At 38.4% G+C, this 26,146-nt stretch overlaps 2 protein-coding genes and 1 long non-coding RNA gene across 15 annotated transcripts in view; all 3 read right to left on the reverse strand.

Annotated features, from left to right (window-relative positions):
* Positions 1–1,224, reverse strand: part of LOC148852149 (uncharacterized) — a 30,211-nt gene extending 28,987 nt beyond the window's left edge. Inside the window, exons 1-2 of one of the 10 annotated variants that reach the window (XM_088943637.1) lie at positions 330–1,224; positions 77–247 (exon numbers count right to left, since the gene is read on the reverse strand). The gene's annotated coding sequence lies outside the window, so the exon portion shown is untranslated. Of the gene's footprint in view, positions 1–76 lie in introns of all 10 variants that reach the window. The other 9 variants (XM_088943644.1, XM_088943641.1, XM_088943646.1 and 6 more) reach the window with 9 other exon arrangements.
* Positions 1,225–5,636: 4,412 nt separating this feature from the next.
* LOC148852150 (uncharacterized) lies at positions 5,637–6,232 on the reverse strand. The gene is made up of 3 exons (XR_016099015.1): positions 6,093–6,232; positions 5,909–6,001; positions 5,637–5,753 (listed from the first exon to the last, which is right to left on the reverse strand). It is a non-coding gene; the product is annotated as an uncharacterized LOC148852150 (long non-coding RNA).
* Positions 6,233–9,853: 3,621 nt separating this feature from the next.
* On the reverse strand, positions 9,854–22,744 carry LOC148852151 (uncharacterized). Of its 4 annotated transcripts, none has more exons than XR_016099013.1 (17): positions 22,377–22,744; positions 21,554–21,707; positions 18,224–18,307; positions 18,013–18,084; positions 17,857–17,928; positions 17,508–17,744; positions 16,359–16,469; positions 15,947–16,060; positions 15,450–15,575; positions 15,279–15,347; positions 14,903–15,009; positions 14,535–14,618; positions 14,339–14,435; positions 13,452–13,571; positions 10,939–11,123; positions 10,346–10,765; positions 9,854–10,267 (listed from the first exon to the last, which is right to left on the reverse strand). XR_016099013.1 is itself a non-coding variant. In XM_088943634.1 (16 exons), exons 2-16 carry the CDS (start codon positions 21,665–21,667, stop codon positions 10,462–10,464), a joined length of 1,896 nt encoding a protein of 631 aa, XP_088799760.1. In that variant the 5' UTR covers positions 21,668–21,707; positions 22,377–22,744; the 3' UTR covers positions 9,854–10,461. The 4 variants fall into 4 exon arrangements, 2 of the variants coding, with proteins under 2 accessions (XP_088799760.1, XP_088799761.1); XR_016099014.1 differs by having other exon boundaries at positions 22,387–22,703; XM_088943634.1 differs by having other exon boundaries at positions 9,854–10,765.
* Positions 22,745–26,146: the final 3,402 nt, after the last annotated feature.

Below are 26,146 nucleotides of genomic sequence, written 5' to 3' on the forward strand. Positions count from 1 at the left end.
CTCTATGATCTACCGTTTTATTCTTGTAGACTACAAGACTAATGTAATTTGGAGATGAATGTAAAAAAGAAATTACCTAGGAGACAGGAAGAACAGGAGGGGCTCTCAACTAAAAGTAGGATAAGGAATGCCCGCCGAATTACAGCTAACGCTGAGATAAACTGGTGTGCTTTCTTTCAAAGATGTTGAGACCACAGTATCAATTAGTTCACGTGCATCTTCCAAGTTCCAAGTTAATGAGCACCGCCTAGATGTCACAAAGACCCATCCACCATAAGCCATCAAAATCAAATTAAACATGCTACAGACGCTGAACAGGGTCCGCGTACCTGTTATAACCCCCCCCCCCCCCTTCCTGTCTAAAAAAAATAAGGGCGTAACCGAATATGACAGAAGTAGGAGAAAAAAGGGAGTTACAGACGCTGGTTTCTTCAGTCCTTCTTCCTAGTTGGGACACACGAACAGGACTTCTTCAACAAAATAGGGGCTGCAACCGCTGTTTTAACCGATGAGGAGATTTAGTCGGTGGTGAAGTCGCAAGGTCCTGGGTTTGGCAATGGAGATTGGAGGGAAGAAGCAGCAACAGCAGCAGCGGCAGAAGGGAGGGAAAACTAGGGTTTTTAGTCATGCAAACCTTTACAAGGTGCCAACTGCCCATTTGGTAAGGTCTCCTGCTGGTGATAGAGGAGACTTGGGATCGAATCCCGCCTTGATCAAGTTTCCGTAGCAGTAGGTCAGTAGCACCATGGAATGGACTCGTGTAAAAGTCGCATTTGGTCCAAGGAATATTTTGGTGGGAATTGATGTGAGAAAAAGGAAAACGGGTGGAAACTTTTTACATTTTATTATTTTATATTATATTTTACTAATTATTTTTTAATAATTAATATTTCTTAATTAATTTTATCATTAATTAGTTAATTAATTATGAATTTTTAAGTTTTTAGTTAATAATTTATTTATTAATATTTATTATGAATTAATTAATAATAATAATAAAATTTAATTATTTATTAAAATGTTTAATATTTTTATTAATTTATTTTAATTATATTATTTTATTAATATGTTATTAAATGATTAATAGTTTATTAATAGGTCATTAATCTAATATTAACTCTTAAAATTAGATTAATAGGTCCAAATTCTTCCATGTGCAATTCTCTAAAATACTTTTTTGGTGCTTACATTTCACAAATCCACATGAATTGTTTACGAGGACCTTTTAACAAATACATAGCAATCAAACAAAGAAAATCTGACAAAATATAATTATGAAAAAGTTCATGGAAAGAGGGACCATTGCGACTTCACAAACCTAACAACATGATATCCAACTCATAGAAAAACCAAAGACAATTAATTCAATGCAAACAAACAAAACTTATACTACTTATCAAATAAACAATTTTTTGTTTATTTCAAGAGATTGATCCCACAATGATCTGCTTTGAGCAACAAGTAACCAGAAATTAACATACAACAATTACATAGAAAAGGACCTCATAACAATAAATGAGGGTTGTAACTTGTAACTCGCTAGAGTTTTCAAATCTATCAAATTGCTTTCTAGGATTTGCAAATGTACCAAAAGGAATTTTGCATATAACTTAATGAAGTTTTACATATCAACAAAATCAGTTACATTTGCAAAAACAATGGAAAATAGTGAACAAGAAGAAGAAAAAATGTGTTTATTGGGACCTAAATTCCCCTAATTTGTAAAAATCCTCCATTCTTTTCTCTTCCCCATTCCTTTATACTATATCCTATCCCTCTTCTCATTATTTCTTGTACCTCTCTTATTACCTAGTTTACAACCCAAGAGGAAAGTGAATTAGGTAATATGATTTTGCAAGTTTTCTTACTAATGCTTCAATTAATGATAAGAAATGAATAAAATGTTTTTCACAAATATGATTGAAATAAATATTCAAGTTTATCAATTCTCTTCAGTTATTGAAACATTTATAGCATGTATACAATTGAATATTTAGTTAAAATTTGATTTCAAGCCTCATACTCAAACCTGGATTGTATTTGAAGCATTAAGTTGTACCAATGATAAAGTTGTGAGACAACTATTTCAAGGAGACATCATTGGGAGATGTTTCAAATACACGGCTGGAATGTGCTATGGGACATTCTGCCCCTTGTGGGGGGGCTGATGTGAACTCTAGATGTAGGCTTAAAATTGGTCGAACCACTATAATAGCATATAAGGGCAACTTTTGGGGTTTAATATCAATAAAAGTAATATTTAAAAAAATCAAAAATAGGTTAACTTTTTAAAAATAATATCAATAAATGGCAAAAACACTGTTCATCATCTTCTTCTTGTGTTAGGTCCCAGTCAAAGCTAGAAGGATAAAAAGGGTATTCTTCTTAAGGTGAGAATAAGACCATAAAAGTTTATTGATTTTCGACTCCTTCACCATGTGGTGAGGTGGTCTTTAAATACATAAACTTTTATGAACTTCCTACCACTGAGATAGCCTCAAAGTAAGGGATTAGCTCTCTAACTACTTAGCCGATCCCAAGGCCTTTTCATACAAACAACTTAACAGAAATAATAAATAACTTATTTGACTCAATCTTATGCTTAAGACCAGCTAACTGCTAACAACATGCTTGAGACTAGCTACCCTCAACAACTAACTGCTTGACCGCTTCTTGTGGTTGGCCGAATCCTGCTCTCCGAGTTCCTACTCTGTTGGGCCGCTACATGGGCTTGCATGGGCCATACATGATGGGCTGGGTATGCATGGACCCAATTTCAGCCCACGTACTTTGGGTTACGTGTGGGTACCCTCTTCGACCTTCGCGGCCCATCATTGCCCCCATCCTGAAGATGGGCCTTGTCCTCAAGGTCCAGATTTATGTACTTCTTGCGCAACTCTTGGGAAGGTGGCATCTTCACTAGGAAGGTTCTTCCATTGGACGAGGCTCTCCTCCACGAAGGTGGATCCTTTCTTCACCCAGCGATTATCCAAAATAGCGCCCTGGTTCAGTGATGAGTTCCCCTTCCTCATTTATGGGTGGTAATTCGGTGCTTGTGGCAATGGTGTCGCCCACCTGTCTTTTGAGTAGGGAGATGTGGAAAACTAGATGGATGCGCGAGCCCTCAGGAAGTTGCAGTCTATAGGCCACTTTGCCTATTCGTTTCTCCACTTTGTACGGCCCATAATATCGACTAGTCAGTTTGTAATAAGCCCGCCTATGAATCGTCTACTATCGGTATGGGTGGAGCTTGAGGAAAACTAGATCGTCCACTTGGAATTCGATGTCTCTTTTTTTAGCGTTGGCCATTTGGGTCATGCGGTTAATGGCCGCATGCAGGTTTACTTTGAGTTGTTGCAAAATGGCATCGCGAGAGAGCATGGCTTGATCTACATCTTCTATTGGGGATGTTCCACCTTGGTAATTTGGAATACGAGGTGGTGGTCTTCCATATAGTGCTTGAAATGGTGTCATTCCGATAGAGGAATGATAGGTGGTGTTATACCAGAATTCTGCCCATGACAGGAAGGAGCTCCACTTCCGAGGTTGTTGAAAAACAAAGCAACGAAGATACTGCTCTAGACAACGGTTGACCACTTCTGATTGTCCATCAGTCTGGGGATGGTAGGCGGAGCTCATCTGCAATTTGGTACCAGACATCTTGAAGAATTCCCTCCAAAAGTGGCTGATGAATATAGGATCTCCATCACTAACTATCGTCTTTGGCATCCCATGCAGTTTCACAATTCCTTCTACAAACCTTTCAGCTACTACCTTCGCCGTATAAGGATGTGACAAGGTCAAGAAATGAGCTAATTTAGTGAGGCAGTCTACTACCACAAAAATAGTGGTTTTGCCTTTGGAGGGTGGTAGTCCCTCTATAAAATCTATGGTAATGTCATCCCATACTTGGCAGGGAACGGGTAGTGGTTGTAGCAGTCCTGTCGGGGATAGAGTGTCTGCTTTATTCTTTTGGCAAATGGTGCAAGAAGCTACATATTGTTGAATATCTTTGCACATAGAGGGCCAATAGAACTGTTGCGCCATACACTTATATGTGCGTAGGACCCCAGAATGTCCACCATAGGGGGAGTCATGGAACTCTTGTAAGAGTATAGAAATGAGGAATCACGACCCGGTTTTTATAACATACCAGTCCATTTTTCCATGTGTAGGGAGCTCCAGGATTCTCCATTGCTTGCTTGCTAATGCGGATCATGTATGGGTGGGTGCTGGCATTTTTCTTGATGGTGTCCCACAGAGATGTTTGAGGCATATAAAGAGTGTTAAGGCTAGGACTCCCCAAGACTCTCGAAAGTGCATCTGCATTAGAGTTTTCTCATCTAGGCTTGTAGATGATTTCATAGTCGTACCCGAGCAGTTTGGATACCCATTTCTGTTGTTCGGGTGTTCCAATGCATTGCTCTAGTAGATACTGAGGCTGCGCTGATCGGTCTGGACATAAAACTTGTGGCCCAATAGGTAAGGTCGCCATGTTCGTATTGCCTAAACAATGGCAAGCATTTCTTTGGCATATGTGGACCAACTCTGTTTGTTGACGCCTAGAGCTCGGCTCATGAATGCAATTGGTCGTCCCTGTTGCGTCAATACCGCTCCAATACCTGCTCCAGAAGCATCCGACTCAATGGTAAAAGGCTCCTCAAAATTAGGCATTGCCAATGTGGGAGTCGTGGTCATTGCCTTTTTTAAGGCTGTGAATGCTTCTTGGGCTTCGGTGGTCCATCTGAATTCACCCTTCTTGAGAAGATTCGTGAGGGGTCGAGCTATGATCCCATAGTTGCGGATGAACTTCCTGTGATACCCTGTAAGGCCTAAGAAGCCTCGCAAGTCAGTAATATGAGTGGGTTGAAGCCACTTAAGCATAGCCTCAATTTTCCCTTGGTCTACCTTGACACCGTGAGAAGTGACAATGTGTCCCAAATACTCCACCTCTAGCTGACTGAATATGCATTTACTAAATTTGATAAAAAATTGGTGATGCCTTAAAACCTCAAAAGCTTTTCGAACATGTTCAAGATGCATGTTCTAGTTGGGACTGTAGATAAGAATATCATCAAAGAAAACTAACACAAATTTACGGAGATAGGGTCGAAAGACAGAATTCATAATAGCCTGAAATGTGGAAGGTGCATTACACAGGCCAAAAGGCATAACCAAATACTATAGTGACCATTGTGTGTGGGAAATGTCGTTTTATGAATGTCCAGCGGGTGGATCCGTACCTAGTGATATCCGGATCGTAAATCAAGTTTGGTAAAAAAAAGAAAGCTCCATACAGTTCATCTAGCATATCATCAACAGTGGGGATAGAAAATCTATCCTTAATGGTCACGGCGTTGAGTGCCCAATTATCGATACAAAAACGCCAAGTCCCATCTTTTTTCTTAACTAGCAAGGCAGGGGAAGAAAATGGACTTGTGCTAGATCGGATGAGTCCCAATCGTAACATATCTTGTACTTGTTTTTTGATCTCAGCTTTTTGGAAATAGGCATACCTGTACGGCCGAACGTTAACAGGTTCCATTCCTCCTTTGAGAGTGATGCGGTGGTCTATCTCTCTTCGTGGTGGCAGTTGTGTTGGTTCTTGGTAGAGATCACTGAATTCCGCCAACAATTGTTGCATATCCAGGCTTAGTTGTGGAGACACTTCTTCTGTGATTGCTTGGAGGCAGACGACAAATAACGAGTGTTCCTGTTTGATCCCCTTCGTAATTTGTTTGGTGGTCGATCCCCTTCAACAACCGGTGTTGGTTGGCCCAAGAAAATTCCATCGTCATACGCTTCCAATCACATGCCATAGTTCCCAATTGCTCTAGCCAATGGATTCCTAGTACCATATCCAACCCAAATAGTGGTAAAGAATAAAGTGTCAAGGTGAATGGAATACCTTGTAGAAGGACATGCACGTTCTCAAATCTTCCTCGACACTTAAGGGGTTCGCCTATGGTTACCTTGATGTTGAACGACTCGGTAGGTATTACTGGTAGGTGCAACAATTCAGCTATCTTATTGTTGATGAAGTAATGGGTGGATCCACTGTCAATGAGAACAATCAGTTCGTGTGATCCTACCTTGGCCATGACGTGCATGGTTCTAGCTGCCGACCAACCCGTGAGAGCATGTAGAGATATTTCTGGCTCCTTGCGCAGTTCGATGAAGCTTTGTTCGGCATCTTCTGGTTCATCGTCGTTGTAGTTCCCGTCGAGCAATAACAGTTGCGGTCCCTTGCATTTATGCCTGGGCCCAAACCTCTCGTCGCAGTTAAAACACAAACCTTGAGCACGCCTCCGCTGCATCTCTGTCCAAGAAACGTTTCAATGATGGGGTGGTTTTCGTCTTTGTCGGGAAGGAGTCGTCGGAGGTCCTGGTAGCTGCACGCAGAGTCCTCTCCTGACGACGCAACTGCTCATCCTTCATTATGGCCAAGCTGATAGCCTCCTTCAAGGATTTTGGTTTGAACATCCGAATTCCATCGGCTATGTCAGTTTTGAGCCCTCCCATGAACGTACCGACTAGCGCCTTCTGGGTCCATCCGTGCACCCTATTGCCCAGTCGTTCAAACCCCTTCTGATAGTCACGTAGAGACCCCGTTTGTCGTATTTTGGATAACGACTCATCGAAGTCTTCACAGTTGGTTGGGCCGAAACGTGCCTAGAGTTCTTCTACAAAAATCTTCCATGTTACCTCCTTTTCGTCTTCGATATAAGTCCGGCGAAGCCATTGCCACCATTGGTTTGCTTCTCCTTCCAAATGGAAGGAAGCTAGTGACATTTTCTGTGGATCCTCGGTGTGTTGGTATTCGAAGAACTGATCAACACGGGCGAACCATTCGATTGGGTTATCACCTGCAACTAACCCTTCTTAAGGTGAGAATAAGACCATAAAATTTTATTGATTTTCGACTCCTTCACCATGTGGTGAGGTGGTCTTTAAATACAGAAACTTTTCTTAACTTCCTACCACTGAGATAGCCTCAAAGTAAGGGATTAGCTCTCTAACTACCTAGCCGATCCCAAGGCCTTCTCATACTAACAACTTAACATAAATAATAAATAACTTATTTGACTCAATCTTATGCTTAAGACCAGCTAACTGCTAACAACATGCTTGAGACTAGCTACCCTCAACAACTAACTGCTTGACCGCTTCTTGTGGTTGGTCGAATCCTGCTCTTTGGGTTCCTGCTTTACTGGGCCGCTACATGGGCTTGCATGGGCCATACGTGATGGGCTGGGTATGCATGGACCCAATTTCAGTCCACGTACTTTGGGTTACGCGTGGGTACCCTCTTCGACCTTCGCGGCCCATCATCTTGCCATTTGTTCAACGCACCGCCACCTCTGCTTCCGGCAACGTTGTCGGAGGTGGCGGCAGCAACACTGGTGGTCATTCTTCTGCCTAGTGCCACTGCCGCCACCTCTGTCTCATCCACCTTCGACAACATTGCCGAAGGCGGAAGCGGAGGTGGGCAGAGGTGGCGGCGACGGCGCTGGTGGTCATTTCTCTGCCCAACGCCACCACCTCCGCCCACCTCCACCTCCGCCTCCGGCAACGTTGCCGGAGGTGGGTGGAAACAAAGGTAGTAGCAACAACGCTGGGCAGAGGAATGACCACCAGCATTGTTGCCTCCACCTCTGCCTCTGGCCACCTTCGATAACATTGTCAGAGGCGAAGGCGGAGGCGGTGATGCACAGCAACAGACGACGGTGGCAGGTGGTAGCGGGCAGCGGTAGATAGCGGTGCTGATGAACAAATGGCAAGAAGAAGATGATGAATAGTGCTTTTGCCCTTTATTGATATTATTTTTAAAAAGTTAATCTATTTTTAATTTTTTTAAATATTATTTTTATTGATATTAAACCCCAAAAGTTGCCCTTATATGCTATTACCCCTAAATGTTATGGTGTCTTGTCTTATCTTTTTTAATTACTCATTGCTTTTACTTGGTTATATTCATTGCACACACTCACACAAGTTATGGATAAGGGTATTGATTTAAGCACTCAATTGTATATCCAAGTATTTCTTTCTTATTAGATTTAACATTTTCATATGATGATGACTATGAGTTGAATATTCACCCAAATATTTGATACAAAGTACTTGTGATTGACATTTTATCAAGTTGCATTGATGTTTGGATTGTTGAGAATACACACAAATGAGTTTGAGTGTTTGGAGACATAAATAGAAGTCCTTGGACAACTAGAATATATAAGTGATTTTAGGTGGTAATAGACGCATACCAAGGACATCCCCTTAAGCAACCAGGATTCATTAACTTGATACATCTTGGATTAAATTTGGAAGAAAAAGGCACAAAGTTTTAGACACAATCCACCCCTTCTTGGGTCAATGATTTGGGCAAAAGATTGCACTTCCCTTTTTTCTTGTAAAAAGATTTTGTGATATTTAACTTTTAAAAAATTATTGCAACACTTCAAATAAGAGATTAGATTCCACATAGGCATAACTTAATGTGTTTGTTATGATCAAAACATATAATATTGATCTAAGCCAAGAATTCTATACAACTCACGTCCACTCTTTACCCACACTTCTCTTGTTGTACCTCAGCCCTCTCCTCATTAGTCCCTATGCCCCTCTCCAACTCACACACATTCTCTACCCTTTAGGTTTTTCTGAATCGCATACTTTGCTTGTATGTCAAGGGGTTCCAGTATTTTGAAATTTGACCACACAAGGTATGCTGTTCAATCTATGTTTTGCCCCGAATTGTCTCTTAAGCTGCACTTGGAAGTGATGTAAAACCTCTTCGGTGTATGTTTTACACTGATCTGTAGAAAAGTTACCGTTGAGCTTCGAAAAGTATGGAGAAAAGCCTTGAGTTTTTATAACGATTTTATCGGTGTAATATTTACATAGATAATCGATGTAAAACTTTACTTTTGATGAGATTTTACATTGATTTACCATATAAAACTCCACTCCATCCAAACGCCGACAAATCTAAACCGGAATGAAGTTTTACATCGATCATGATTTACACTCCATCCAAATGCTAAGAAATCTAAACCAGAATGAAGTTTTACATCAATCATGATTTACACTCCATCCAAACGCTGACAAAACCGAACCAAGGTAAACTTTTAAGTCGATGACATTTTACATCACCTCCAAAGACAGCCCTCATAACATATCATCTCTCTAGGGTTTTTAATTTCGGAATTCAAATACATTGTTCAGAGGTGCTTTTCAATATGTCCACCTCTTTTATTCATTATTTTTTTTATAGGACGATTGAATGGTAATTCAAGGAACTTATATAGATTTATATAGAGAATAGAAATGTTCATTTAATAGTCATTCATGAAGCCACTATTTTTCGGTTGTCAGACTCGAGAAGCTGGCTCTCATCATAGTAATCTGATTGACTCAGGAAGGATGCTGGCTCTCGCTCTCGTCATAGTAATCTGATTATGACTCAGGAAGGATTCTCCAAGGCGTTCTCAAAGAAGAAGCCCCAAGACATCAAGGATGTTTTGAATGACTATTCTTGTTTTGTTACAATTTCTTTCTCTTCCTTGGACAACTTTGGATTTTGTCCTCAAAAAACCATCCTCACAGCCTTTGCAGCCATGCATTGGAAACAGAGTCCCCAATGCACACCATCGTCTTAACAGTCTATCCTCAGACTGTGTGGACGAATTTTTGAGGACCATTTCCAAATTCAGTTTGGACATGTTTCAGAGGATAAGGGGAGTGTCAGATTCTTTATCAAAAAAAAAAAAAAAGAGGAGTTTCGGATAATAGCTCATAATTTGAATGTCTATGCACAAACAAGATCGACCGTAACATAGAATTCAATCACATGCAAGCATTTTGAACATCTATTTATTGGATACCACTCTTAGCGTTTTACCTTAAACAAGTATTCCGACCAATCTCGACCATTATATATTACAGTATTACAACCAAAACATGAGAGGGTAACAGCCAAAGGTTTCAAAGAAATCCATTTTGCCTGGCATTCAACCATCCGACGCAGCACAGTTCAAAAAGCACCAATTCAGCAGATTGCCTTAAGACCTTACAATTTCGCTTCTGGATCTCCACATCTCAAACGTCAAACCTTGGAAGTCTTCAAGCCACCAACCCACGGGCCACAGAAAACAAAACTCTTTGAAATGACCAACAAATCTCTAGTTTAAAACAGCATCAGCTGCCGAGCGGCTAGTGTACACGGACTCAGATTCAATCATTTACATGACGCTATGACAAAATTCTGGAGTTTGAATAAACCAGGGATTACATGACATGGTTATTGATATAAACCTTGCATGAGAGACTTTAGAAAACTTACCACCCAGCCTCTCTCTCTTAAGCTTTTGATGAGACGGGTATCGTAACTCAGACAAAACTGGCCTATCCTCCTCCCTTCCCATATCGAGAATGCAGCAAGGGAAAACAACCCGCATATCACAATGATTCGGGACTAGTGGAAGGTCTAATTCTGGCAGGCATTCTCATATAGTTCTCCAATTTATTTATCAATCCATTTTTCAAGGAATTCCTGGGAGTAATTGACATTTTATTCAATTGGCACTCAAATTCATCAAGATCGAGATCATGCTCATCGAGACTCCTTGTGATGCCACCATCCATGTAGCTTTTGCCATTCCCATCAAAATATTCATTGATATCTTCTTCACTACTGCAGTCTTCGCCTTCATCATAAGTAGTTTTAACCATCGACCAATACACAAAACTTGGTCGGATAAATCTTCACATGAAATGGAATAAATTGTTAAGAAGGCATTCAAAAATAAGCTGAAGGAACATGCAGAAATACTTGCATTTATGTATGTATAAACTATAAAAGCAAATGAGTAATTTTCACGGCTGAACAGAACATAAACATTTATAAAAACATTATATAGGAATAAAAAAACACACCTGTCACATTTTTTTAATAAGCATGGATCAAATGGGAAGAACATGTCAAGCCTTTCCATCCCACCAAAGGCCTTTGATAAATCTGATTCTAACAAGTTGTTAAACAGAAATGTCTCTGACACCGTGAACAGGTGAGCAGCTTTTGCCTGACGGAGGAATTCCTCCACAATGGAGGGAAGACACACCTGTTACAACACAAAACCAAGTTACTGGACTTCAGCAGTTGCTACAAAAGTTGCTAATACTTGCAGTTGCAGTTTTAGAAAGAATGAGACCTACAATTAGACTATTAGAGTGAGCGGCAGTAAATGAAGGCCTCGGTCCTGAATTTTGAAGGTTCATGCCTCGAATCATAGGTCCATGCCTACATATTTTTTTTATTCTTCTATAGTTCTTTAAGCTAGAATTTCATTTATAATATTTAAATAATTAGATGTTTTCAAAACTGTTTATGAATTATATTTGACGTCAAAAAGTTTCTGTAGTAGGCAATGAACATTAGAAGTCAATGGGATACAATGTTTTCCTACCATAATTAACTAAAGTTCTGGAATAGAAGACCTGGCAACCTGTAAACCAATCCTTTAGGACTAATTTGCAAGTCAGTTTGTCTGATCCTCTGGTATGCAGTGGTTTGAAAGGTGGTATTAGGGTGGGATTGATGTATTTTGTTTCATCTCTATTCTCAGTGATACCTTTCCACCTTGTCTTGTACTCTCTTTTATTCTAATGGCTATCCTTTACTTTCACGGTAAGGTAGAAATACCATAGGGTGAAATGGGAAGTAGGGTCTAGAAGTTGGGAGGAAGGTAGCTTGGGACTAGGAAACATTCGGAAGAGAAATGAAGCTTTGCTGGGAAAGTGGCTATGAAGGCTAGCAGGGGACAGAGATAAGTTGTGGGCTAAAGTAATACTGAGTATCCATGGGCAAGCAGATGATGGCTGGGACTCTCTGGACTGGTGGCAAGGTCTACTAGAGCCTCTCCCTGGAGATCCATACATGCCATTTTTCCCTCCTTTTTGCAGCACATCAAGTATGATCTTTGTTCTGGAAACTAGGTGAAATTCTGGGAAAATCTTTGGGCGGGAAATATGCCTTTAAAAGACCAATTTTCTTCTTTATTCTCTCTCTCGGTAAGTGGAACCTGTGTCTTCTTTCTTGGTCCCTTCTGAGTCCAATTTTGGTTTTGATTGGGATTTGGGTTTTAGAAGAGGCCTTAGCCTCAGGGAGTCAGAATTTGAAAATGCTTTGGAGTTAATTCAAATCCAATGGGGTGGTTATGGACCTTTCAAAGAGTGATAGTAGAATTTGGACCCTAACCCCCTCTGGTGTTTTTTCCTGTGTCTCTTTCTTTAATTCTTTAGTTCAATCTGCGAACAATATTTTCCAAGCTTTCTCAGTAAAGGAATTATGGGGTAAACCGATTCCTCCGAGGACTGGAGCTTTTTGTTGGGAGGCTTTCTTGGAAAGATGCAATATTTGTGACAAACTCCAAAGGAAAAGGCCTAATCGGTGCTTGTCTCCAAACGGGTGCATTTTAATTGGGCCCAAATAACCACATTTAAGAAAAGTATCCAAACTCAGAGCATTTTAATCAGGATCAAATTTTTAGTTTTACTAACTATATTATGCCCAATTAAATATTTAAAAGTCATATTTTGCTGCTACCCACTTGAAGCTTCACTTCAAGACACTGGGACCATATATTATCTGCGAAGAACTGTGAACCCAACTTGCCAATACAGTTTTTACATGACATTCTCAGCAAATCATTTTGAAATACAGTCTGAAATTTTTTAATCAATAAATACAGTCTGCATTTCTATAAAATAGAAAACAAAATAACAAGCTACGTAAAAGGCTTTCACAATGTAAGAAATAAGCGTACATTCAATTGATTGTATTTCACTCTTAAAATGCAGACTGGGACTCATGGCAGGCCAATAAACATGATTGGACTGGTGACTAAGTGAATAGAAATGATCAATTGATCAGGCACTGACACAATAATACAATGGAACAGGTGACAAAATGCCAATTAGGCTTGGCTTATGGGTCAAACAACTAAGACAAATTGGATTTATTGACTAGTTCAGTAGTACAATATACAAGTCTCAGATCAGACCAAGCTTTTAGGGGGCCATTTCAAGCAAAAACCAATCTAAGGGTCCATTTGGTTCATAGTTGGAATTGGAATCAAAATCCTTTGAAATCGGAAACAGAATGATTTTTTCCCATAGTTTGTTTGGTTCAGACAGGAATGAGAATGAAAATTGGAATCAGCAGGAATGAGATTTCATTCCCAAGGGGGGGGGGGCAGGGAATGCCATTCCAGCAGGAATGGGAATGGGATTCTGATTCTGTCAAACCAAACAGTTGGAATCAGAATAGCCCATTCTGATTCCAATTCCAGACCCCTATTCCTGCGAACCAAGCAGGGCCTAAAATGTCCAATCCAGATTCAGAAACTTTGTTATCCATGATGGCATAGATGTACCCATGTTTATCTTACCTTCAATGGATCCAATTGATGGCGAAATATGGGTTCTAGAGGCATGTGAAGCAGCTGTGATTTCAGACGGTGAGAGTCCATCATTGACCTCATACGGAAGCAGAGCACATACATAATAGCCTGTGACAGAAAGGAATAGATAAATCCTCAGGTTGCATGGATGTATTCATATCTCAAAAATGGAATAGTAACCCAACACTAATGAACTAAAGATGCTTAGTTTTCCAGACCAACTTTAATTGACTACTTGCTTAGCAACATAGAATCAACACTAATCATTAAAATCATATAATGATACATTTACTTCTTTGGAAGAGAAGGCACACAGCTTTTAAAATGATTGGGTTACCCTACAATGGACCACATCCCTAAAATCATGAAGATCACTATGACAATCCAGAAAAGGAGCAAACATTGCCATCTCAAATCAGTGGAAATAAATTATTCAAATGGTTAGGTCATTGGAGTGGTGTGGACTCTGCCCAAGAATATCCACCTAGCAGGCCAAATATGTGACACCCTAGATCAAGGACCCCTAAAATATGGCCATCCCCAAGTTAAGGGGGTAGGGACCTGGAAGGAAGTGGATAAATACATAGAAGGTGGTAAAACAAATAGAAAATTCAAAGATGAAACACATGAAAGGGAAAAACAGAAACGGAATTTAACATCATCTTACTAAACATCAATGGGCTAGGAAGAGCATGTTATTGGAGGCTGGAGAGAGAAACCCACCAAATTGACTATTGAAAATAACAGAAAATACAAAACCTTGCATTATGGGGCTGTTGTGCTTTCTCTTTTTATCTCAAAATCCTTGAAAATATAATTGTTTAGAAACACAGTCTTTGCCATGTCTAGTACTGGCTAGTTAGATTAACACATACCTGACATCCAGAATAAAACACTCTATGAGTTTCCGGATATAAAGTTTTCTCCTCTCCATTCTGAACTTGGCAATATTCGAGGCACCAATCCACTAGTCTGGGAGAAAGTGAATCAAAGATTGAATTGAATCAATAATATTTGTTTAAAAACATCAGAATGATGTTTTAATAAAAGGAACCAAGAATGATAAAAGACCTCTTCAATGTGCTGGCAATCAAGGAGGGTGGCAGAAACTTTCCACGGGATAAATAACTAGCAAGGTAAGCAACAGCACTCATCCTGTAATCAAAAAGAAAAAAAAAAAAGGAATTGAGAAAGACAAATTAACTCTCAAAACATTACAAATGAATTGTGGAATCATTTTATCACAAAGTGAAACAGTAATAAGAATTTGGTTATGGATATGCAATAAAAGACCAAGTAATTGTGACATTTAGTAAAGCAACTACACAAGTACATTGAAATCAAGTTCCAAGTTACCCCATCCATCTCTGATTTTTTTTTTTTTGATGAATAATCCATCTCTGAATTTTACATTATGTTAAAAGCAAATTCCAATTTACCTTGTAAGTGCAGGATGGGTTCTGCATACAAAAATATCGGCAAGAAAAACTGCAAATCTCTCTCCACAATGTTCAGGATCCAACGAGCAGGCATAGAACATTACAAACTGCAGTATGAAGGCAACCATGTATAAGTCTTTCAAGATGACAATTAGAGCTTACGACCCCTAACTAGTGCATGATTCAATTACGAGCTACGATAAGAATCCTTTCAAGATGACAATAATAACAAGTCTATCACAAGGAACAAATGAAACAAATGTGGAAATAAAAAAGGATTGTAATTCCTTTTTCCTTTCTATTTTATGAACTTTTACATACTAAACAAAAAAATCAGGAACATTAGCAAATGAGCTGAAGTTTCTGCGAGAATTACTTGGGAAAACTTTGACTTATATGCATTCAGGATGGTTACCCAAAAAGACTGAAGAAGTGTTTCGAACACCTAACTCAGTAAAAAGCATATAGATAGATCAGAAGGCCAAAGGTCATGAACAAGAATATCTGTATTGAAATGCAAGTGACAATAATACACTATTTATATTACCTTTGTCAGACGTTCACCGTCAGCACATGATTTAAGATGTTCACAAGCAAGTACCATCAAGCTATCTAATTTGTCAGCAACTGCATTGGTCCCCAAACTCTGCCTGCCAAGAGTTCCTCTTGGATGCTGAAGAAAAACCTCATTATATTGGTGTTTGCTAATAAACATCCTAAATAAACCCATCCATGCTGGACTACCTAATTTTCACATTGAGTACTTGCACCAGGAGAGACCTGGAAGAAGCCATCCAACCTGACTCTAAAAGACACATGGCACATGTAATGAGTCAGGGGTTCACTTAAATAGAATCAAGGAAATGTCCATAAAAAACCACATTAATAATGTGATCTCATACATTGTTTGGGACCCATTCAAGAGTGCCGTGTGTACAACATGGGGGGACAATTGCTTCATTCATTCCTCTCCAAGAACAGGGGTCCCTAATCTTACAAAGCTAAAGTGTACATACAAAATGTATATTCATGCAGAAATCATACCTCAAAACCATCTTTCTCAGCATAGCCTATAATATCATCAACATCTTCTAGTTCCATGTCAAATATCCCTTTGCCAGAGTCTTCTAGTATAATATCATCCCAAGATATCTCCACCTAGAAAAAGTCCACATTGAAAAGAAAATAAATGGAAGAAAACAGTTGCACATTCATCTTTTAGCCAGTATAGTGATATTTTTTTTCACTCCAGGTGGAGGGGTGGCCATCTTTAAAGCTCAGTTTGGATGGAGTACAAATGCAAATATGTAGAGTGCAAAACCTTGTATTTTCTATTATTTTGTATGTATTTGCACCGTATATATTTGTATTTGTACTCCTTCCAAACTGAAACTAAAATTTATTAGCCAACATCAAAAGTTAACTCAGTATAGTAATAGAAAATTCAAGTACTCACATCTAAATCTATAAGCCTGTCCACCAATGCCATTAGCATTGTGCTCCCAACAAACTCTCCAAGTGCACTGCTCTCCAGCCGTAACATGCTCTCCACATATATCACAATTAACTACATGATCAAGTAGATATATATTAACTTACTGATTTACAACAATATTCTAATTAAAAATAATTGATAATGAAATTAAAATAAGAAGACTTGAGTACTTAATCTAGAAATTTGGGTACTCCTCTATAATTTATTTACTTAAGTAGCACTAATAATATAGAGTACATTACAACAAAGCATACAATACAGCCATGCAAAAGGCTGCAAGTTTTAACACAAAGAAATATGCTTCTAAATAAGGGAAAAATGAAAGAAAAACCGGCAAGCAAGGAAATTTTATCATGAAATGGGGGAGGAACAAAATGTCTCACTGTCATTGTGCAGTCAAGCAATATAAAATTATGGAATCTTCCTATCATAAAAATGAAAGTTGTGCTTCTTATCCATTTGTGCATCAGCCAGCTCTAATCTTCCCCAGTAGGTTGACAACCTTGTTCCAAATATCAAAAACAAAATCTGATTCGAGTAAATTATGAAAAATTAACGGACAATATTACAAATAACTAGTAATTCTAAAAATTAGGGAAAGTTAATGATACAAATAAAGAAATTGTAACATATGACAATATGAACTAAACATATGGTAAAGAAAGAAAATAAGCGGTAACAGGAGATAAGTATCATCAATGTTAACATGAATAGGACTTTGAACACTGTCTTATTATTATCCTAAGGTCAATGTATATTTTTTCCTTAAACACAGGAGAAATATGTATACCTTTGAGCAAAGACTGCAAAGTGTTCATGACCACCCTATGCTAAAATGGAATTCAGATCAGTATCAGAAACACAACATATGCTCAAGGCCATAAGCAAAGCAATCCTTCCACCCCCAGACTCAGCAACATAAAATAAATACATAAACATATAAAACAGAAATACAATGTACGCATAATTGCATATGCATGGACAAAAGCAAATACAGTTAAAAGAGGCATAGTTTGATTAATTCTCATAAAAAACTTTCGATTAGCCCCAACAGGGACGTGAAAAATTATGCAAACAATAACAATGAAGATTCTATGGCTTAGGACTCACAGTTTCCTTGTCAAACATGTGTGGCATTCTCTGGAGAATTATTGGAGTTAACCTCATGGGGGCAAGAGGAACCAAATCAGCTATGTGGCTTAAAGCTGAATGCACCCGATCAAGCACTTCATGTTTTCTTGCAAGACCACGAGGATGACCAAGTAAATCTAAGTAAGATTTGGGTGGTGTGAAGTTTCTCACAAGCATGTCCAAACATGAATCAACAAACTTTCCATTTGAAGCAGCCTGAAATTTTATGATAGTAAATAATCATCATAACAAACAAATCAGACAAATATCATCATAGCAATCCCAATCAATATTTCAGCTTGAGCATACTAAATCAAAAGCTACATACCAAAGATATAATTAGTTCAACTAATGCATCCATTACATCAGGTCCATAGTTCCACATACTCATCCCAAAAATCTGAAATGTAACCGAGTGAGAAAACATTCATGAACAGTTACAAATACAAGAAATAGATATATAAATAAATATGTACACACTTACAGATGAGAGAAGAGATTCATGGTGAATGATGTCAATGTAAGAGATAGATCCTGACAATGCCTTTAAACTTGTCTGGAATACACATATGGGGAAAACACAGCAATAATAATCAGATCTTTAGTTATAAATAAAATAAAATGATAAAACAATTGCAATATCATCAGTAATGATGCATCCAGCAAAACATATGAAACCCAAAAATGTAACCTACCACAAGCATTGCCACCTCATCAGGAGCAAGACGTCCAGTATAGTGCATAACCGCAATCAGCTGGTTATAATGATCACTATCACCCTATAACATTAAACCAGATATTAAGGAAACTGAAAAACCATTAACTCACTGATACGCTTATCACAAATTCATCAAGAACCATGCAGATTACCAAGAAAATAAATTACTTAGATTGCATATATCATGTTAATTGCTATTATGGTTTCCTAGATCATAATCTCAGTACAAGTTGACAAATAGCATAGCAATGGTTTTACTTTGCAGTCTCCGAGATAGAAAATGAACCAACTAGAGGAAGTGATGTATCGAATAAAATCTTTAAAGACAACATGCTATGTAAGCAGATAAGACAGAAGCAGGAAAAAAAAGACAAGAATACAAAAAACAGAATATATAAGATATCTACTGTATATAATATAGGAGAACAAGATATTCAAGTGGTGTCATAAATACTGGGCTATGAGGTTAGGAGATGGCTCCTAGAGTATCTTGGTATGCCATTGGGGGCCAACCCTAGGTCAGAAAGTTTTTGGGAACCGGTAGTAGAAAGGTTCACAGAGAAATTAGCTTTATAGAAGAGAAATTACATCTCTATGGGAGGAAGAATTACTCTGATCAGATCCACCTTAGCCAACTTACCTACCTACTTCCTATCCACCTTTAGAATACCAGTCACAATTGCAAAGATTTTGGTAAAAATTATGAGAGATTTCTTATGAAAATAGGGAACCAGGTAATGAAAGAAGAGATCATCTTGCCAAATGGAAACAAGAATGCAAACCTAAAGAATTGAGAGGACTTGGTATTGGGAATCTGACTAAGGGGAATACAGTTTTGCTAGGAAAATGGCTTTGAAGATTTCCTCTAAAAAGAGATAGATTGTGGCACAAGTGCACAAGGTCATTGGAAGCATTCATGGTGTGACATTAAATGGCTGGGATGTATAATTCTACACCTAAATATTATAAATTCATATTCATCAAAAAAATAAATAAATGGCTGGGATGTAAGTTTGGCACTTAATGCTTCTTCAAGATCTCCTTTGAAAGCAATAATAGAGGTATTACTAAACTTTCTGAACTTCACTTGTTTTGATGTGGACAATGGGGATAGAGTTTTATTTTGGGAGGATCTTTGGATTGGAGATTTGCCCCTTAATCTGCAATTTGTCTAATAAGGTCAAACCTATATCTAAAACAATGTTTTAAAATGTGGAGGCATGACGCGAGGCGTTCCACTACCTAGAGGCGTGAGGCATAGTTCAGAACACAAGAGGCGTAAGCCTCCTTAAGAGGAGGGGGGTTAGGAGGAGGATGAAGAGAAAGGGGGGACCTCATTTTTTTCTTTATTTTTAATAAGCAAGACCCCCCTAACTCAAAAAAAAACAAAAGAAAAAACAAATTGGGCTGCATCAAAAAGGGGGCGGGGGGTCTGGGGGGCTTCGCCACCCAGCCAAAGGGGCAGGGGGCAAACCACTTTCTTTCTCCTTACCTTTTCTTCCCTTCCCTTCCCTTTCCTTTTCTTTCCTTTTCTCTTTTTTTCTTCTCTTTCTTTTTCTTTCCCTTCCCTTTCTTTTCCTTTCCTTTCCTTTCCTTTTTTTTTCCTTTTTTCTTTTTTTTTATATCAGATGTGCATGAGGCACATGAGGCGTACGCCTCTAGCATGCCTCATGAAAAAAGCGCAAGAGGTGTACGCCTCAGAGGTGTCAGTGCCTCTGGCATACGCCTCAGGGTGTTTTGGGAGCGCCTCGCTTGGAGGCGCACCTCCAGACGTACACTTCCCACGCCTTTTAAAACACTAATTCTAAAATTGGTTTACTCTCAAAACTTGGTCTAAATTGGGACTTTGGTTTTAGGAGGTGTTGAAGAGATAATGAGTGACTCCCATGTTCTCTTACTGTCATAGCTGGAAAATGTTTTCTTGGACAATTATAAAAAAAAATGTTTTTTTTGGAACCTAACTCTCCAAATTGAAGAATTTGGTTCCCCTTGCCAAATGGCCCATTCTCTTGTCTCCATTTTTAACTTTCTTGTCTTGCCATAACCCTTACGGGTAAGTGCTCCTTGGGAAGATCAACACATGTGATGTGCTATAGAAAAGAAGGCCAAATAAGTGCCTCCCTCGTCTCTCCCCATGTGTGTATCCTTTGCAAGGAAAGTGGTGAGACCCTTCCTCTTATTATTCTCCTGCCCCCCTTTGTCTTGTATTTGGAAATGTGTCTGTTCTCTCTATGGTTGCAGACAGGTACCCCACAAGATGTGGTAGGCTTATTCAACCCCGGTTTCTTAAGGCAACAAAACAAGAGAGCAAGAGTTATGTAGAAGGCAGCAAGAGCAGGGTTGGTATGGCCTGTATGGAAACTTGGAAAGAAAGAAATTAGAGAATCTTTTCAAAGGAGGAACTGATTGAAGTCATAATAGTGAGAACAGTACATTGGGTAAAAACTTTGGACCTTTTTCAAGAATTCTCAACAAATGACATAATTTGATCCTGGACCAAAGTGGCAAAAAAAATTAGACTAGCAGAAAGTGTAAGAATGGTTGGAAACCTCCAACTACTAACAAGTTAAAGTTGAACTTTGATGGTAGCTCGTTGGGTAATTCAGGAAGGGTAGAATTCATAGGAACATGAGGTGATTTTAGAAGCCACCAGAGTGGTAATGACCCTATTTCCAGGACCAATTGATTTTGGAGATTCAGTACAGGCTGAAATTGTGGCTCTTTTACAAGGATAGGCTTGCAGTACAACTTGGAGTAAGGGAATTGAAAGTAGGAGATTCACAGTTAGTCATCTCTTGGTCCAATAAATTCAGATCATCTCCTTGGCAATACAGACATGCTTTCAGGGAAATTGATATCCTAGCAAATAGGTTCAATTCTATTTCTAGCTAGATAAGAAGAACTGCAAATGGATTGGCAGATGTTTTGGCAAAACAAGGAGTTTCAGACCTAGTTTGTTTTGGGCAAAGTTGTAACCTGATGTACTTTGGGTTGTTGGGGTGACCTATTAGCTGTTATTAACCTAAGAATCAAAATTCAAGTACCAAAGAATCAGAACCAATTTAACTGACCATGTAAGACTGATATCACAAAAGATAAGAGGTAACTAAGAATGAAAACATAGATTGCGGTTCTCCAGTTTAGTCAATCCCTGTTATGGAAGAATGCTCAATAATTGTGAATTGGTGATATTTTTTTTTTATCAATGAATTGGTGATAATTAAAGCTCAAGCTTTGCCATCAGAGGGGGAAATGTTAAAAATAAATAAATAAGAAGTGTCAATTATGTATAATCTAAGAAACTTACTTGGGATACTGATTTTAGGGCATCACGGACATGGTAGACCAGCTCCGAATCACTAACATCAACATCTACCATTTCGTAGAATCCAGGTCTGTCAGTTGCCAATTCCACACCCATACTCTCCAATCTAGGTCAGAACCTGTTGGGGTTTAATCTTCTGCCAGTCGACCCGGTGGAGAGAAACGAGAAAATACAATTACAAAGAAAAAAAACACATAAAATATCAAAGAGTGACCATCACTCACATCAGATAGATTTGCAGAGCAAGAGAGATAATATTAAAAATCAAATTTACATAGCCCAGCTATAATTACAAAGAAAGAGAAAAACAAAGCACCATAAGGATTATAAATTTTGAACTTTTATTTTACTTTTAAGACGCAACTTTAATTTTTAATTATTTATAATTAACAAAATCAAGTTAAAAAAAAAGAAGCCGATAGGCCGAGTGAATCAGGTTGGGTGATTTCTGGTATTTTCTTTTGTACAAGTAGCATCATCGCCTAAGCCTTGTCACAACCATAAAGGATCGGTCACTCTTATGTACATGTATACCATAAGAATCTCCCAGAACACAAGGCCATTAGCGATTCTTCAAACACATACCAATCAAAATCTAACTTTATTATATATTACTAATTCGTCAAACACAGAAATTTCTCTCAAGAATCGAGAGATGGTGAAAGAAGCTAACCCAAAGCAATCAAGTAAAAGATAACCCATCAAGAGACTATAAGAGATGCAAGTCACACATACCACCTATGATCTAGAATTCCAAATCCACAAAAAAGGGAACAAAGTATAGGAACAGGACAAGAAGTTATACCGTCTGCTACCTTCTACTTCTACTTCTTCTGAAGACCACCGCCGGGACTTGGGCGTTGGCTGCCACTACCGCTGCCCTTTGCCCTCCACCAGCTGTTGGATCTTGAGATGTAGAAACTATTAACGGGCTGCTGTTACAAGATGGCCTGCTATGGAAACTTGAAAATTCCAACTACCATGCATTGCCTATGAAAAAAGAGATCGAATGGAAGATTAGGGTTTCCCTTTCTTCATCAGGAGGCGGGTTCGGGTAGGATTATGTAAATCGTAGACTACCCGCTTCCCCAAACCTTCTGATCCGTACCCGCACCAAAACTCATACTGGCTTGGATATTTAGAATCTAAACCCTTTTTCATATAAACAAATGCAAAACCCTCTCCGGCTTTTACCCTCTTATATTCAATAGTCGGGGCGGGTTGGCCTTAAAATTTGCATTTAATTTCCTATTATTTTGTATTATATATAAACAACAAATAAATAAAATAACATAAACAAACAAAAACAAATTGTAATTATATGATTAAGATATATAAAAAACATATAAACTAGCAATAATGCATTCACATAAAATTCTAAATATTATTAAATTCAATATCTAATACATAAAGTTTATATGCTTTTCAACAATATGTAGGTTAAGGAGGGTCGGGTTTAACCTAATACCATACCCTACTCAAACCCATATGAGTTGTAAAATCCCAAAAGTTGTCCCTACAACAAAACCCTCGTTGAAGGGAAAAAAACATTGGGGCGAGTACCCACTAAATAACGTAAAAATTGCCATCCTTAGGATTAGATAGTAAAATGCTAATTCTATTGACCATTAATAAAAATGGGACATTCATCAAAACTCCCTGATTTTAATTTTCAAAATTACCCCTCACTATAAATTTTATTTGCTTTACATTGTTTAAAAGTTCATTAGTTTTTGTCTTGAAAACTCTTATTTTTATTTCCAAAATTTCCCTCAATATTTATTATACCATTTTAATTAAAAAAAAAAGATTCTCCATTCATTTCATATAAAAAAGCTTACATGATTAGGATTTGAGGTGTTGTAGTATAGGTTAAGTTGGCCCTTACATGATATATAAGCGGTGGGCTACTTGATTGTAATATCTAGGTATTATGTACAAAACATATTGATTCAAAAGAGGATATCAGTCTTCTAAGATGCTTATATGCAGCAGCTCGAACCATTGAGTTACTTGGTGTGTATTTGCAAATTCAACTAATGTTGCATTATCTATATATACCAAAAGATGTGATATTCCTTTTGTGGAGGCCACTTGAAGCCCTCTTAACAAGGATAAAAATTTCAGCATCATAGTTGTTGAGTGCCCAACAAGGCTTGCCTTCTGCAATGATGTACTATTCATTGGCATGTTGGAGGATGAACCCTCGTCCTGCATAGCCTGAATCTAGATCAAAAGAACCATCAGTAAATAAGGATGGCCTATTACTATGATGTAACGGATGAGGCCGAGATAGTGGATATTCGATAGAGAAATTGCCCGCTGCTTTAATACATGTGTGGGTTCATGCCTAATGTTCTCATAGATCCACTTATTTCTAGCTTTCCATATATGGTAGATAGTCAATGCAAATTTGCAGAGGCTCATTAGAGCTTGTTGTTTGCCTAGGTTTTGACACAATGAAGTGTACCATTCTATAATGATGGTATGGATGGGAAGATGAGGTATGGATGAAGGATTTAAACCAATTTGGGCCCCACACCATATAGCTTACGCAAATGGGCATTGAAAGAGCAAATGATGAATCAATTCTTCGTGAACCTTGCAAAATACACAAAGTTTGTCTGATTCATAGAGCCAAACACACTTGCTTTTTGTGAGCAATCCGTCCCAAAAGGATTTTCCAAAGGAAGACTTGGAACCTGAATGGAATCTTGAGCTTCCAGATTAACTTCCAGTTAAAATAGGTAGCCGAACTTGAAGCACCCAATGAGGATAAGAAGTGGAAAGCTGATTTTACTGTATAAATACCTGAAGCATTATTTTTCCAGATAAGTAGGTTGGTGGATTTGTTTGGCTCTGGATGGATTGCAATGATATGTTGGTTGGTAGACTCTCGAAAGAGTTCCTGGAGTTTGGAGAGGTTCCATGAGCCTTCGGGGTGAAGTAGCTCTGAGACCTTTTGGTCGGACACTTGATTTTAGGAAGATGATGCGTTAAGATGTGGTATGTGTCCAGGTAATGATGGGACCCAATGGTCTGAAGTTGCAGAGACTTCTGAGCCATCCTTAATAGACTACAACAGATTTGAACGCAACAATGGTAATAATTGGTGAGCCTGTTGCCAGCATTGAAAACGGCGTCAACCTTTTTATATGCAAAAAAGGAGGTGTGTGGGAAGTATTTGAATTTGATCTGTTTACTCCAAAAGCCTCTCTTGTCCGTTAGTAGTCTCTATATTTGCTTTCCAAACATAGTTTGGTTCATAGAACCATAAGTTCTAAAACCCAAGCCTCCTTGGTTTTTAGGTTGACATATCTTACTCCAAGGAATGGTGTGTCTAGAAGCACTAGCGATATCTTCCCACCAAAACAACCTTGTCATTCTTCCCAGCTTGGAGGCTACTGCTCTCGGAAAAATGATGTTGACATAGAATAGATTGGAATGGAATAGAGGACAGACTTGATAAGAGTGACTCTACCAGCTTGTGAAAGAAGGTTAGAACTCTAAGAGTTTATCTTCGAAGATACCCTATCGATTATCGCCTTATGTGAACAACAAAGCTAAGTGTTTGATCCCACCTGTACTCCAAGGTATTTGGTACCAATGAGTGGTTTCTTTATCTACAAAATGTGAGAGAGAAATTTGTGGTGCTGACGGGGAATATTCTTGTTATAGTAGATACTTGACTTGGAGTAGTTAATTTTTCGTCCCTACATATTTTCAAAAAGTTTTTAGAACATTAACTAGAGTTTTAACCTGAGCTATGTTAGCTTTGTAGAAAAGAATGCAATCATCTACAAAAAAAGAGATGAGTGATAGGAGCACCATTACGACTAATTCTTACTCCCTCAACCTGTTCTGAAAGTGAGGCTTGATTCAAGAGTTGAGTGAGTACCTCCATGCCTATGATAAATAGATATGGGGAGATCGGATTCCCTTGCTTGACACCACGACTCAGATGGAAGTGATCATGAGATTCCCCTACAATTTTGATTGAAAATAAGGCAGTAGATATACACTAATGGATCATGTTGCACCATTTCATGGGGAATTCCATCTTTTGTGGAACATGATATAGCAATATCCAACCCATTTTGTCAAAATCCTTAGACATATCTAGCTTTATGGCTATGAAACCTTGACCTTTCTTTTGGATCTTTAATTTGTGAAGGATCTCCTTCACCAGTAGAATGTTATTTGTAATCTGCCTTCCTTTGAGGAAACTTGACTGGAATGGAGATATCAGTTCTTGTAATATAGGTTGGAGGTAGAGTACCATCCATTTGGTAATTATTTTGTAAAGCACATTACATAAACTAATGGGACGGTAGCTTGAAGCATCCACTGGTTGATTGTTTTTGGGCATAAAGACTAAATTTGTATTATTGACTTCTTTTGACAGGAACTCTATATCAAAAAATTTAAGTACCATGGCAAAAATATTTGAGCCAATCAGATCCCAGAAGTATTGGTAGAAGTAAGGAGTAAATCCATCAAGTCCAGTTGCTTTATGAGGGTGCAATTGTTTAACCACCACAGTGATTTCTTCTAATGTGGGAGGGAGCAATAGTG

The sequence above is a fragment of the Nelumbo lutea genome, chromosome 5 (assembly GCF_056320005.1).
Source record: "Nelumbo lutea isolate HS-2025 chromosome 5, American lotus-T2T, whole genome shotgun sequence".
Lineage (NCBI taxonomy): Eukaryota > Viridiplantae > Streptophyta > Magnoliopsida > Proteales > Nelumbonaceae > Nelumbo > Nelumbo lutea.

What these genes read in the sequence shown, in the direction of transcription:
- LOC148852151 (XM_088943634.1), bottom strand. Translation starts at nt 21,667, where the DNA reads ATGGGTGTGGAATTGGCAACTGACAGACCTGGATTCTACGAAATGGTA. An exon ending in ATGAGGTGGCAATGCTTGTG is followed by an intron (nt 18,085 to 18,223) that starts GTAGGTTACATT and finishes TGTGTATTCCAG; the next exon opens with ACAAGTTTAAAGGCATTGTC. An exon ending in ACGGTGAACGTCTGACAAAG is followed by an intron (nt 15,348 to 15,449) that starts GTAATATAAATA and finishes TTACTGAGTTAG; the next exon opens with GTGTTCGAAACACTTCTTCA.